Raw genomic sequence first — 14,939 nt, 5'->3', positions numbered from 1 at the left:
TACGTTCAAGTGAATGCACCCTAAGTGTGTGTGCTCTTCAGCCATCAGTTCATTAGATACACATTGCTACTTGCACTTTGAATACCAAGTGGCGCTATATTGTGCCAGGGTGCTTTTATATGGATTGACAATCGGCTTGCTCTAACGAGCACCGCTCATCACGTCTTTACGAGGATTAGAGGTATAGGGATGTACTGATCATGGTAGCACAGAAGGGCTCGGAGTACAACAGAGATACAAGAGGCATAAAGACACAGTTTGCAGGGATTCTTATTTAGTGATTCAGGACAACTGAGTATAACCAGTGGATTTTCACATAGTCGTCAAACCTTATGGTTGTCACAACCAAAATATGTCCTAAACATGGACACACTTCCCTCTAGTAAGTATAATTAAACCGTACAATGCTTGATCAGTCCATTTATATCATCATCAATGTGGACAAAATCTGAGCCCCCCTCAATATTTAGAGGCCAACGATATGCCCGGCGAGCATTCGAGTATACAGCAAGAGAAATTAAGACAGTACAGTGCCAAGCTCAAAAATGGTGGTGGTTGACCACTTGGAAGTTATTAGTTCCATCTTAGTGGTTTATAAGTGTGCACACTATAGTCCTACCCTAGAGACCGGTCTCTACTTATACTTAAGTTCAGCCAAAGCATATCCATCAGTATGCTCCGTAGCACCTGCAGGTCCCCGGCGGTGATGTATGGCATCGCTGCCTCTTTTCTCTCCGAAAACACTAGTGACCCACTGCTCTACGTTCTCTCAATGAGCATTTCATCCCAACTGTCATCAGCTTCCTCTGAGCTCAGGCAGCTGTCTCCTTCTACCAGCAGGGTAGACATGGGGGACCTGCCCTCACTCCTCCTAAACTACTCCAAAACCAATAGTCACCAGTCCTCTCAGAGCGCACTTCACAACAACTCTTCCAACCCTTCTGTCAGGGGGCCTGAAGACTACCAATCAGAACATTGTCCAGAGCAAAGTGATCCACATGTGTTATTACAGAACTTGGGCACTAGATGTCACTAACATCAAGTTTTACTTTATAAGTTTAGCAGCTATAATAATTACTTGTGCATTTTGTTCACACATCCCCACAGGGTAGATCCCTTATATGGACAGCAAACTTTAATACAGCATGTGAAGGACACTGTACAGTATTATTGAGTAATGGTTACTAAACATGCATATACATCCTTCAGTAAATACTTCCAGCTGCAGCAGCATGTCTGTGTTGCTTCATCCTCCTTTTTTCTCCATAGACTTTTATGGGCAGCATGATAGAACAGCAAGCTGCTTGTCTTGGAGTCTATGCTAACAGACAGACTTCACATGACAACAGGCAGTGGACAGTAAGTTAGAAGGAAGGGAGACCCTTAGAGGGATTTTTGGCACAAAATAGTGCAATTTTAGATATATAAGGCAATCTGCACTGTTGCCAACTATCACAATGACCTATAGCCATTATTAAAAGGGCAGTACCTATTTAGCTGATAATGCTAACATACCACCCTTTTCTCTGCTGCCAGCACATTAAGAAAGCTTTGGGCTGAACAGATTAATATGAGAAACTCTGGTTGTAAAGGACAGACAGCCCAGCAGATATAGCCTTGTATGCTGGATTGTCAGACAGTGGGGCAGAGATTACTAAACTGAAATCACTCGAGTTCTAGTTCAATTCACACAACAAAACAAAAACTGTTATGTGCTACATTTATTGCACTTTATGCAACAAGTGGATGTAGTTTAACAGGGTGGGGAGGGGGGCAACATTGTATCAGATGCAACAAACTATTAGCAAAAACTAACCAATAGGTGCTAGGAAGACAAGTGTCTCAAGATGCACCGGATTTGTCAGCCACAGTGTTAAATTTAGCGCATCCTCAGTCTGTTTAGTCTTAGTTTACACTGTCTATTACACTGGATTAGTAAATCAACCCTGCTGTGTTTCTAAGGCTATATTCACATGGCAGATCTTGAGTGAGTTCTGTGTCCGAAATGGACAGAACTTGGGGGAAAATGAGGAACATTGGAACGGCCCTTATGCCTGAAGAGTGAACAATTCAAAGTATTACATATTTGCCCTCTACTGGAAACCGGGGAAAGTATCCTGGAAAAGCCAGCAATTCTCCCAGAAGCCCAAACGACTTAAAGGCAGTGATCAATAACGGGGTTTTTCAGGGACTTTTTGCCCCCCCAAAAAACCCAATTGACCTGCAGTTATCAAAACTAAAATAAACTCCCCTTTTCTGCTCCACCAACTCCTGGCCCCTGTTAGTCTTTACTTCCAGATGCAGAATGAGGACATCCCAACACCTGGTCATGTGACTGCTGCAGCTAGTTTCCGGATGAAGGGATTGGCTGCAGCAGTCACATGGCCGTGGTGTCGATCTTGTCATTGATATCTCCCTGCACCCAAGAGTAAAGACCAGCAGGAATCGGGTGCAGGGAGGGTGAGCATTTCTAGGTAAAGTTGCCAGGTTAGAGTTTTTGAAGACAAAAGCTTAATAAGGGCGGCAGCGTATGCAGATGAGGTACATGAACTAGTTTAGAAGTATGTCAGCTCATCACTGCATATTCGAACACATTCCAGGAGGTGCAGTGAAGAGAGTTCCACGCTGGCCATCGGGTCGTTGACAAGTGCAAAAACTAGAACACTCATCTTTGAGATAGAACCAAGCTACTCTAATCCATCATGTTAAAAACGTCATACAGGCAAAAACCGTGCAGAATTATTTCAGACCAAACAAATGGTCCCTACTGACATACTCCGAATGAGCAAGAATCGGGGGCAGATTTTTGATAGCCATTTAAGACAATCTGTCTTTCTTGCCCATAGCAACCAATCACAGTGCAGCTTTCATTTATTATACTGCTGAGGTAAAATGGAAGCTGCGCTGTGATTGGTGGCTGTGAGCAACAGATTTATAAGACAGCTTGCATAAATCGACCCCCAGGTGTTTGGTCCACAACCCATAAGATGTAACCGCACCAATCACTGTGTGTTGGCATCCCACCCCACCAGCCATCTGATGTTGGCATTAGGCACGTGCAGTGTGCTTGTGAAGCCAAGATATACACCCTGGCTCACTGCACATGATCACATGGCGTTTCAGCCAAGACCCCAGGACTCTGCATGGCTGCGACACCATCCGAATAATTCCAGAGACCTTATCAGCATACAGCGCCGGCCCTAATAAAGCTTTCTTCCTGCAAAAAACACTAACCTGACGATTTGACCAAATAATAAAAAGCAAAAGGCGTTGGGGCTCTACAGACCCCCACAATTGTAAGTATAACAGCAGTATATAAAAATCAGCACTGGGGGTCTGTAGAGCGCCAGCGCCATTTGTTTATTATCTGTACATTTGCGGTCCTCTGGAGCGGTAGCTGAAGGGCTGCTGTGGGACCTCCCAGCCTTCGGGCTAGACTTAATATAAAGCCCACCTGCTTTGGCATCACCTGCTACAGGCCTTCTTGGATATTGTGTGGCATCATCGGGTGTCAGGCATGTAGTGGGTTAAAGGGGTTTTCCAGGGAATTGATGATCCATCTCCAGGGTCCTGAGGGTCATCAATACCATTTCGCTGGAAAACTCATTTAACCCCTTATAAGACCAGAGTGCTTCAATCCTAAAAGGACCAGACACTTTAGTGATTTTACCCATGTGATGGTTTAATGGCCATATGCTTTTTCCTGGTCTGCCAAAATTATTATTTTTTTTCGTCACATATGGGGTTATTTAATGCCTTTTTCGCTTTTTTCCCCCTCAAACTTAGTTCTTCATTTTTTAAATTACTACATAAAATACTAGAATGGAGTATAGGAATGGGTTCTCCGTTTTGTTTTGGACATTCTGGAAAAGTTTGTATAATCTTGGATTAGCAAGGCAGATGTGGTGATGGTTTAGATTGGCATCGGTTTGTGATATATATATATATATATATATATATATATATCTGCATGCACACAGGCGGGTCGGATTCCACATGCAGAATCCGGCCCTGTCAGCAGCGGCGTCCGTGCACGCCTTTCTCTTCTTTCTGTACTGCAGACGGTCCACACAGCTTGCTGTCGGACATGCGCAGTACAGTTTTTTTTTAAACTACTGCTTTTCCTGTGGCATCCGCGGCCCGTCTGCAATGTCAATTGAGGATGGGCTGTACGGCTTCCATTGACTTCAATAGTTGTCTGTGCGTACACCACCAAAAACGAAGCATGCTGCGATTTGTCATCCGTGGTTTCCGTTTGTGTACATAAAGAATCACTTTTGCATTGCATGCTATAAGCTGTATTTGCTGCGGTATCTGAAGGCAGACGTCTGCTCTGGATTCCGCAATTCAAATCCACCCATGTGCATGCACCCAAACTGAAGTATCCATAGGAGCCCCAATCACAGGGTAAACATCCCCCTAGTGTGATATTAGTCACCATCGGAGCTGGTCAGGGGTCTGCCAAGTTCCTGCAGGTCTGACATGCTGCGAGTTGCCAGTGATCACTTGATCGCTGGGTCCCATGCAGGAAACTGCCCTGCTGCCTCCTGCATTCTCTATACAGCGCTCATTGAACGCTACGTAACCTGTAAAACCGAAGCCGTTAAAAACCTCTTTCTTCTCCTTCAGGTCGTCTGCTGAGTCTGACAGCTGAAAACCCAACCTGCTCCAGCTAGACTGCAGAAGCCGTATCCATACACCATCCACCAGGATTACAGCCTAGGACCAAGTGCCGTATAATTACAGCGCTTGGTCCTTAATGGGTTAATCTATATATAAAGTGACACTCTGGTTTTGGCTCATGATTCTATCCCAGGACAGAAGTTTTCCTTATCCTGCAGCGCTACTTGAATAACGACGCCATTACTGACTTTTGGGATTTTACCAAGGGCCTGGCTGGAACACTCCTCAGAAGTCCTCATGTCCTTGGGGTAGTAGCAAAAGTGCTGCTGACAGCTCCCTTTACTTCATCCTCGCCCATTCTTGTACTTCTCTCCACTGCAGGGCCCAATTCAGACATGCGACTGTCGACCTGTGTCAGGTCATCGCCTGTGCTGGGGAGTGAAGACAAGTTGCAGTGCAGTCTCTGGGGGTCTTATGTTTAGGGGTCTGCAGTCTATATGCAGGGGGCTGGATGTATCTTGTTCAATGTGTGTTCTGCGCTTACTCTGGGGTTGTGATGGAGGGCCACCTGCTAGAAGTGCTGCAGTCCTATGTAAGTAAGCAGAGCAGGCAGACCCTGCTCTGGGGGCGCTATTACTCCCCTCTTTAGATCTGCACACTATTTTTGCGCTGTCTGCGGAAGTGCCGAGGATAAGGCGTCTCAAGACGTGGAGCCGCTTCCAGGAAGTTACTGCAGCACATCCCACGCCCCGTCCACCTGCAGACACCCGGCTCCCATCCACGACCGGCTGTACTCTGGACTTACAAACATTCGCACCATAAGCAGACCAGATCGCGCGTCAGATTTACCTGGAAGGGGTTAACTTCCACCGGGTCTGCAAAGGGGTTCGTGTCGTATCCGGCCATGGCTCCTTCCGCGAGAGTCACAGTGCGCAGCTGCTCCTCCCTGGACAGGTAGCTACTGGATGTGACGGGGCAGTCTGTGCAGGGCGGGGCTCCCGGGAGCGTCGTCTGTACGGTAGCCAATAGGCGAGCAGCAGGACTTCCAGTCACCTACTAGCCAATCATCTCGCGCGTCTCCGCAAGAAGAGGCGGGACTTGCGCTAGGAGCAACTAGGCCGCTGTTACGTAACAAGGGCGTGGCTAATGACACAAGGGGCGGAGCTATCATGGCCCAATATTTCTCTGATATCCGGGGGGAGTGGCTTAGCCAATGAACAGGTACAGGTGAGGCACGTGACGTCAGTCTGACGACAAGAGGCGCTGCAGGAGGCTGTAAACACGTCGCGGCTTCTTAGGCTAGGAGATAATCTGTTGTATTAACAAAAATAAAACCTCGCGTAATTAAGGTGGTTGTTAATTGTATGTCTGCTATGATCTGTGGCGTCACCGAATCCCCAGGTCTCCCAGCCTCATACTTTGGCGAAGTTATTTTTAGCCGCAACGTCAGCAGGTGAATGACTACAACTCCCGGCATGCTCCACGCTGTGGTGTGGTTACGCACTGTTAGCTGAAACGAGGTGGAAGCAGCGAATGATGGCTGAGCCCCGAGGTGAGCGCAGGGCGGAAGGACACTGACACTGCACATCGAGGACAGGTTCCACTGGATAGTTTCCAGGGCGATGATACTATGGTAGAGGGTGCTGGGAGATGTAGTCCTACAGTGGGCGGTCTACTATATCTTATCACTAGTTTTAGATGGCTTGTGATATTTTGCACATTGATGGCACATATTATTCACGTGGTTTTTGTGGTCATGTGTTATATGAATTGTAGGAGTATACGGTCTGTCTAACTGCTACCATAGTATACCAACGATTGGAATGGAGGAAATTTCCCTTCATTCACGTGTTGGTAAATCCACTTGATCATTTGGGTGTGTTCACATGAGTTTGGTGCAGATCTGCAGCAGATTTCACCCTTTAAATTGAGAGGCTGAAATCTGCTGGAGATCTGCACCAAATCCTGTTACGTGTGAACGCACCCTTAGGGCGGCTCCACATGGGTGTATTTGCATGCACAATATACAGAGAATAGAACCCATTGATTTCAACGGATTTGTTCACGTTTCTGTATATTGTGCACACATCTAGGTTGTGCAAAAGAATAGAAAATGCTTCTTTTTTTTCTTCTGCGTATTTGCAACCAAAGTGCCCCATATAAGTCAATGTGGGGGGTGCGCAAATGTATGAAACATTCTACTGGCAAAAGAACACATCTAGAACTAATTAGCGTGCTAATCGGTGCGTCTTTGTTTGCCATGCGTAAATCAGCGTGCTTTGCGGGCGCAAAAAGAACAGTAAAATAAACTGGTGCGCACAAAATAGCATTGTTCATTGTGCAATCTCGCACCAATATGAACCCAACAAATTGCAGCACCCCCTATCTTGGAGTGAACTATTGCATCTCCCATCATTCTCATTGGGGCCCGGCGGTAGCATCGCACCACGTGCTAGGTGCACGCGATGCAATGCTAGATTTCAGCTGCGGCAGAGGATCGCTACTTCCCCGAAGTGATGCGAGGCGGTTTTGTTCCAAAAACGCCTCGCATCCGTGACAAAATCGCATGTTGGTGACTGCGCTATCGAGCCGTGATTCACAGCCCAATATCGCGCTCACCCGTGTGAAGTTAGCCTTAGGCCGGCTGCACACGGGCATATTTGCATTGCGGAATCTGGAGCGGGCGTCCGCCTCCAGGCTCTGCAGCAAATACTGCTCATTAGCATGCAATGGAAATGCGCTTTTTCCTACATATGAGCGGAAATCAATTGCGATTTTCTGCTTGCAGAGGAAAAATCGCAGCATGCTCTGTTTTTGAGCGGTATCTGCACAGACTGCTTCCATTGAAATCAATGGAAACCGTCTAACCCTCGACGCTTCCGCAATCATCATTGTGTAAAAGGTTGCAGAACCCACGTCATCGCCTAGCGACAGCACAGGAAAATGTGTACTGCCCATGTGCGACGACCAGACCATCCGCAGTACAGATTAAGGCCGCCTGCAGACGGCGGGGTCAGATAAGGACCCGACCCGACCCAAGCCCCTGCAGGGACCAGCGCGGCACTCACCTGCTCCCGCGGCTCCGGCTCGGTGATGTGCCGGCTGCTTGTTTTCAGTGCGAGGTTTTGCGCAGACAAATCGTGGCTGTCTGCATAGGATTGCGTTTTCTAACGCTATCCTATGGCAGCTTCCATGGGCGGAAATTCTGCGGGAAATCCCGCCGCGGAATTTCCGCCAGTGTGCAGGGGGCCTAAGTAGATTCCGGACAGGTACGCGGGCTCAGATTCCGCTGTGGGATCCTGCATCCAGAATGCTTATGGGTCATTCCGTGTCAGTTCAACCAACGCTCCCGGTCGACCATCTCAGATTTCAATGAAACTTTGCACAAAGGTAGACCCTGACCCTAAACTAAGATAGCCAGAATATTAGGCTTCAAAGTGCTTTGGTTCACGAGCTACAGGTCTTACTCTAGGGGGTTGTCATGTGATTACAGCGCGCAACCTGAAAAAAGTGGCGATTTCAATCCATTGCCAAGCCAGTTCTAATGACTAGAGCAATGAAACTTCACACACTAGGAGAACTTTTGGTGCTGAATCCAGCTAAGCTACTCAGACTGCCACTCTTATCATCATTCTGCCACCATTGCATGTCAAAGTAGCTGAAAAATTCTATCGCGCAAAATAAAACTCATATTTTAAGCAGTAATAACTCATAATCAATGCAATCCAACTCAGCTATGAATTTATCAATGTGTACTCCATAGAAATGTTTCTCATTATTCCCATTATGGACCCAAAAGGATGCATAGCTCTTAAGATACAATGAGTCAAAAATGGCAAAAAACACTTTTTTGCTAATTTTTCCCTTTTTCAAAGGCGAAAATCGGAATGTACTCCATTTTTATTTTTTTTCATTTTTGTTCTATTTGGAAGAGAATTTTTTGCTCTACAAGATTTGATGTTTTTCATTTTGTTCCCAGACCTTCTAGATGGGAAAATATCAATGCCTGTGAAGGTCCTATGCACTCGCGGAGGTCAAATAATAAAATAAGTGTAAGTTTTGCATGGATGTATAATTAGTTTAGAATTCTAGAATCTTGTAGAGCAAAAAATTCTCTTCCAAATAGAACAAAAATGAAAAAAAATAAAAATGGAGTACATTCCGATTTTCGCCTTTGAAAAAGGGAAAAATTTGCAAAAAAGTGTTTTTTGCCATTTTTGACTCATTGTATCTTAAGAGCTATGCATCTTTTTGGGTCCATAATGGGAATAATGAGAAACATTTCTATGGAGTACACATTGATAAATTCATAGCTGAGTTGGATTGCATTGATTATGAGTTATTACTGCTTAAAATATGAGTTTTATTTTGCGCAATAGAATTTTTCAGCTATTATTGACATGCAATGGTGGCAGAATGATGATAAGAGTGGCAGTCTGAGTAGCTTAGCTGGATTCAGCACCAAAAGTTCTCCTAGTGTGTGAAGTTTCATTGCTCTAGAGTCATTAGAACTGGCTTGGCAATGGATTGAAATCGCCCCTTTTTTCAGGTTGCGCGCTGTAATCACATGACAACCACCTAGATTAAGACCTGTAGCTCGTGAACCAAAGCACTTTGAAGCCTAATATTCTGGCTATCTTAGTTTAGGGTCAGGGTCTATCTTTATGCAAAGTTTCATTGAAATCTGAGATGGTCGACCGGGAGCGTTGGTTGAACTGACACGGAATGACCCTTATAGATTTCTGTGGATATTCAGTATCTGCTTATGCTGGGTGCAGAGGTAGCAATCACACCAGGGCCCTCATACCTGGGTGGGTCTGAAGAAGCGCATAAGAAGATGTCAGGGTTATAAGTGGCACTTGGTAAGTGGGGGGCCTGATCCAGATTTTATATTAGTGCCCGATAGCAGCAAGTTAGTCAATAAATGTATGACATGCAAGTTAGATGGGTAAAGAAGGTAGTAACTGGCAGCAATCAGCAATGTAGAAAGATGCAAAATTTATTTCCCCATTACAGAAATTCAGCAACGTTTCGGTCCCAATGGACCTTCCTCAAGCCACCTTCCACCTTGGCTTGAGGAAGGTCCATTGGGACCGAAACGTTGCTGAATTTCTGTAATGGGGAAATAAATTTTGCATCTTTCTACATTGCTGATTGCTGCCAGTTACTACCTTCTTTATCTGGATTGCACCCCCGGAACCCCCCTGGTTTGGGCTTCCCTACTGGCGTTGCATACCGTGTTGCCTGACTCTGTATGAGGATATATGCTGTGCTGCTGGGAACCTCTTTTCCTATTTATTGATGCAAGTTAGATGGGAACAGGGTGGGGCAGGTCAGTAGCGGATAAAAATTAAATATTTCTCTATTAGGTTTTGCAAAACACAAGTTTTTTCTTAAAGGGAATTATTTTTAAAGGGAATCTGTAATCATGTTTGAGCCCCAAAAATTATATTATGGGGCTCAAACGTGATGGAAGGGGGATCTTTGAGAGCTGTGTGTGACTCTTATGTGTCCCTGTGAAGTTGCTGCACACAGTGCGCGCTGCCATAGAGATGAATGGGGATGCGTGTGCATACAGCCAGCTGAAAAGAGTTACACTATGTGCATGTGGCAGCTGCATAGGAACCTGGGGAGTATCAAACACCGCTCTCTGTTCCATAACATTTGAGCCCTATAATGTAGTTTATTGGGCTCAAACATGATGACAGGTTCCCTTTTAAAGGGGATGTCTGGTTTGAGCCAAAACAAGGTAGTTGTGCTAAATTGAATAAAACAAGCCTTACCTGTTATATTTAATGCCATCGCTACAGTTCTCCCATCCAGGCTCTGCTTAGTCATCTACAGTGTCGACATCACGTTCGTAACATGTGATCGCTGTAGCCAATCACTGATCTCAATGGTGTATCGCTGAGGTCAGTGATTGGCTGCAGCAGTTGCGTGATGTTGACATGACCTCAAGAGTAAACTAAGCTCAGATGGTCATTGAATTCAGGGACATGATGTCACCAACTGGCATAACTATATGGCGATGCAGTTGCACCCAGGCCCAGGAGCCTTGAGGGGCACATAAGGCCTCTATTCTCCATATAGGGAGTCCAGTACTATGAATAAAGCATTATAGTTAGAGGCCCTGTTACAGATTTTGCATTGGGGCCCAGGAGCTTCAAGTTATGCCCCTGCGTTAAGGGGTTAAGAAAAGTTGGGGGGCTCCAAGATAAACTTTTGCACCTGGGCCCATGAGCCTTTAGCTACGCCCCTGATGTCACCGCTGCAGCCAGGTAAACATTTGGTGGGAAAATGAGCAGTGGTGCTGGATCTAACAGGTGAAAGTTTGGAATTACAGTAGTAAATTGCGTGTATTGTGTACATTCAATTATCAGTTACTTTCCATAAATCGATAGTAGAGATAAAAGATAAGAAACTGTAATATCTTATTAGAAAAAATGCCTCTTTCTACCCCAGAAGCACTCCCAGAAAAATGTTTCTTTTCTTCCATTTGTAATGAACATCTGGGAAATATAAATGAGCACATGAACACCCTTGGGTGATCACACAGCTGGCCCAGTGTGTGCAATCATCCCATGTGAAGAAGGAAGGAAATCCAGCACTGTACTTGTTCCAATAAGAACGGGGCTTAATTCAAATAGATACATAATGACACATGTAGGACTGATGCGTTTCAAACACCTAGTTCTCTTAATAGTAGATACAAAGTATAGTGTGGTACATACTTAGGCCCTATGTCCACGGGAAAATATCCGCAGCGTGATCCGCACCCCACAGGGATGCATTGGACACCCGCAGGTAATTAAATACCTGCAGATGTCATTTTCCTCTGAGGCGTGGATTGCATTTGCGGGAAAACACCTGCAGCATGCTCCATTTTAGTTGCGGGTCTCCCGCGGCTTCTATTGAAGCCTCTGGAAGCCGTCCGGTCCTGCGGCACACCCGCAGCTGTATTTCTGCTGTACCATGGAAAAGCAGGCATTTAAAAAAAAAAGTATACACGGCACATGTGCGTGGCACGTTACTGGCATGCCGAGCACATCCGCCGGGCCGAAGAAAGAAAATCCGGCCGCGACGGAGGGGAGATCCGCAGCGTCCGGACAGGTGAGTATTTCTGATTTTGTGGTCTCATGTCTGCGTGAAAGGAGGGACCCGCAGCGGGATTTTGCATGGAGAATCCGTGCGGGGCCGAATTTCCCCGTGGACATGAGGCCTTAAAGTGTAACTGTGTTTTCTATAAACATTTGAGCTATCATAGAGGCTGGCTGCTGAGAACTCCCATCAATCACTAGAATGAGCCAACTGAAGCACTTATCTGCATTCTGTCGCTGCTTAACTCTATAGAAAGTCTATGAGCCCATCTTCAATTAGCAACCAGTGGCAAGCTTCAGCTGGCTTATTCTAGCGACTGGTGGGGGGTCCCAGCAGCTGAACACACAGCGATCAAAACTTTTGATAGGTCACTATGACTTGTCAAAAGTTTTTAGAAAGCACAGTTGCACTCTAATTACATATAAAGGGCACACAACTTATCCAATAAAAGACCGTGATCAATTAAAGGAAGTAATTATGGCAAAATTAACCCTTAAAGAGTTGACTCCCTTAAAACACGATACACACATAAATGGAGTTTCAAAAATAAGACTGTCTAAAGAATCATCAGCAACAATGAGAAAAAAGGAAGATGTGCTGCAGACAACTAGGATTTTTTTCATCTTCACAAAAGATGTGACCAGCTGATGTACAAGCGTTTACTTGTTCATCCGCTAATCAGATGCAATTTCACATGGCCCACTAATGGGGAAATTGATTTTACTATGAATGTACCTGCCCATCAGCGTCTCTTGATATATTTGAAGTGCAGTTGAGTAAAATATCCATTAAAATGACAAGTATACAAACATCAGGAATATATGAGATATAAGGGATTTGGGAGAAAAAGATGGTGTTGGCCTCCATAAAGAGCATTTTGTTGTGAGGAGGAAGTAGTTGCATTGCTTCATTCTATGTTTTCTTCTATGCAGTTTTTCTTCTGTCCTGCGTGGTACAAGACTATGCCTGGGGCAAGCTTGGAGCTGACAGTGAAGTAGCTCAGCTATGGGTCAGCGGTGACTCTGGGCGGAAGATTGAGCCAAATAAGCCATATGCAGAGGTAACCTAGAGATTGTTGAAGAATATTGCCAGAAATGCAGTATTCATCACATGTATATTAATAGCAATGGGGAAATATACTGCAGTCATGGTTAGAGAGTTTAAAATGTAGCTGCTGAATTATGTAAGCAGGATGTTCAGTTCTATTACATCACATCACATTACAGAAACGGGTTTCCTTATATACAGCTAGGAGAAAAAAACTGCCCCTAGTGAAGCAGTATCCTAAGAGTAATTCACACACAGCAGGTCTGTTGCAGGAATTTCTGCAAACATCCGTACAACCCATACATTTGAATTCCATTGTTTCTGTAGCATGCACATGGATTTCTGCAACCCCATTCAGATATACAAGACCATCACAGGATTTTCTGCAACAAATCTGCCTCTTGTCAGTATAGACAGTTGTCAGCTGCAGCGCTGTGCAGTCAACAGCTATCACTCTCCTGTATTCAGCTTGTGTGCAGACTGCTGCGCTATTTATTCCATTTTGAAAACAGAAATGAAACACAACGGAATCAAACGGAAATATTTCCGTGTTTTCAAAGCTAATTAACCCTTTCCAATCCAATTTGTATCCTGGTTTTCCTAGGGGGCTTACTCTTTTTCTGCCGTTATACAATGGCGCTATATGCTGGCTAAAGCCAATACTACATGAGGCGACACGTTGGATAGGGTCCGACAGCGGAGAGGCTGGCAATATACAGCAAGAGAACCCCGACGGACGTCTTCCTGCATCGGAGCTGTACAGCCTTAAATCATAATGTCTTCAGAGGTCAGACAGTGGATTGGAAAAGGTTAAAATCAATGGGGAAATGATTCATAGAATGGCAGTAACTACCCATGAAAGACAGACTCATTTGTTTTAATGTGCAAACATTCTTTCCTGACCCTCAGCTGATAATAGGGAATATCCCTGGATCATCATGACAATACCCTGCAATACCTTTAATTAATCTTCTCACTTTGTGATTATTCTTAGTAGACCCTAATCTTATCCTATCTATTTTCCACCTACATTGAGACCCCTCATCTCAGACATTGGGTCTATCAATGAGATTGATGGCTGTCTTCAACCCTTAAAGCTTTGTATTCATGGGTACCGTGGGGACAGCACTGATGTACTCAGGAGTTTCCAACATTTTTCATAGTCCTCTGATTACTCTTGGCTAACGTGTGACATTGTTAATCTCCACTCATGCCTACCACATACCTTAGCAATTTAAGCTGTCAGTTTCCACTCTGACAAGCACAGTCAATATTCATTAGAACCAAAGGAATTTATCTGTCTGGCTATTGAATATTTACTGAAACATAATTTTTTTATTTGATAATATTTATTATTTACAAATTGTTGGAGCCCCAACGGGGGCCTAAATTTTTCCGTACTCTTGCTGCATTTTACGTGGCATGGTGGGAGGACACCTTTATATTTAAACATAGTGCATAAGGCATCAAGAGACAGGCTGACTTTATTATTTAGGGTAATGTATCTGAGGATTTAAAGCTCAAGGCCTTGCTAGTGCATCACTCCCTAAGTCCGAGGGGCACTATGTAATGTCACTAAGGTATCTTTTCCTGTTTGGAGCACACAGTCAAAGGCTTGGGTCACAGTTTGGGTCTTTCAAGAATGGTTTTTGAACAATTTTATCCCTGTTGTTGATTATAATTGCTTGGGCAAAAACATTCCTTTTGATAATTCTCCTTGACAATGCCCCTGGACATCCAAATATTTAAAATGAGATGCACCCCAATGTAAAGATGGTATTTATACCTCCTAGCACCACATCATTACTTCAGCCAATGGATCAGGGAGTCATAGCCTGCTTTAAATCTGTTATTTATGGAGGACATTCTTGCAAGCTGACAGGGCTACCCGAAATAACGAAATTACCTTAAGGGAGTTCTGGCAGAATTATATCATTTATGATGCCATCAAAAATATTGCTGATGCTTGGGATGAAGTGAAAGAGACAAATTTGAGAGGTTTGGACCAAATTTTGCCCCCAGTTCACATGAGAATTTGGAGGTTTTTAAGGTGAGCTTCAGGTGATCCGTCGGGTGTGGTAAGCAGGTATGGTCAGTGTAGGCCACTTTGACTCTGGTCAGGTGTATTCAAAGTCCCATCTCAGCAACTTTTACAACAGTCAGGGTAGACG

General features: G+C 44.7%; 2 protein-coding genes across 3 annotated transcripts in view; one reads left to right on the top strand and one right to left on the bottom strand.

Moving 5' to 3' along the window:
* Window positions 1-5,622, bottom strand: part of SCAMP2 (secretory carrier membrane protein 2) — a 35,245-nt gene extending 29,623 nt beyond the window's left edge. The window contains exon 1 of the mRNA XM_066592403.1: window positions 5,473-5,622. Coding sequence (XP_066448500.1) covers window positions 5,473-5,529 — 57 coding nt within the window. The 5' untranslated portion in view covers window positions 5,530-5,622. The remainder of the gene's footprint in view (window positions 1-5,472) is intronic.
* Window positions 5,623-5,903: 281 nt separating this feature from the next.
* The window catches only part of MPI (mannose phosphate isomerase), a 29,183-nt gene continuing 20,147 nt past the window's right edge, over window positions 5,904-14,939 (top strand). Inside the window, exons 1-2 of one of the 2 annotated variants that reach the window (XM_066592401.1) lie at window positions 5,904-6,175; window positions 12,654-12,781. In XM_066592401.1, the coding sequence (XP_066448498.1) occupies window positions 6,157-6,175; window positions 12,654-12,781 (147 nt within the window). In that variant the 5' untranslated portion in view covers window positions 5,904-6,156. The other variant, XM_066592402.1, reaches the window with a different exon arrangement.

This window comes from Eleutherodactylus coqui, chromosome 2 (genome assembly GCF_035609145.1).
Source record: "Eleutherodactylus coqui strain aEleCoq1 chromosome 2, aEleCoq1.hap1, whole genome shotgun sequence".
NCBI lineage: Eukaryota > Metazoa > Chordata > Amphibia > Anura > Eleutherodactylidae > Eleutherodactylus > Eleutherodactylus coqui.
Note: the sequence above shows the minus strand (reverse complement) of the source record. Positions and strands in the feature narration are given on the sequence as shown.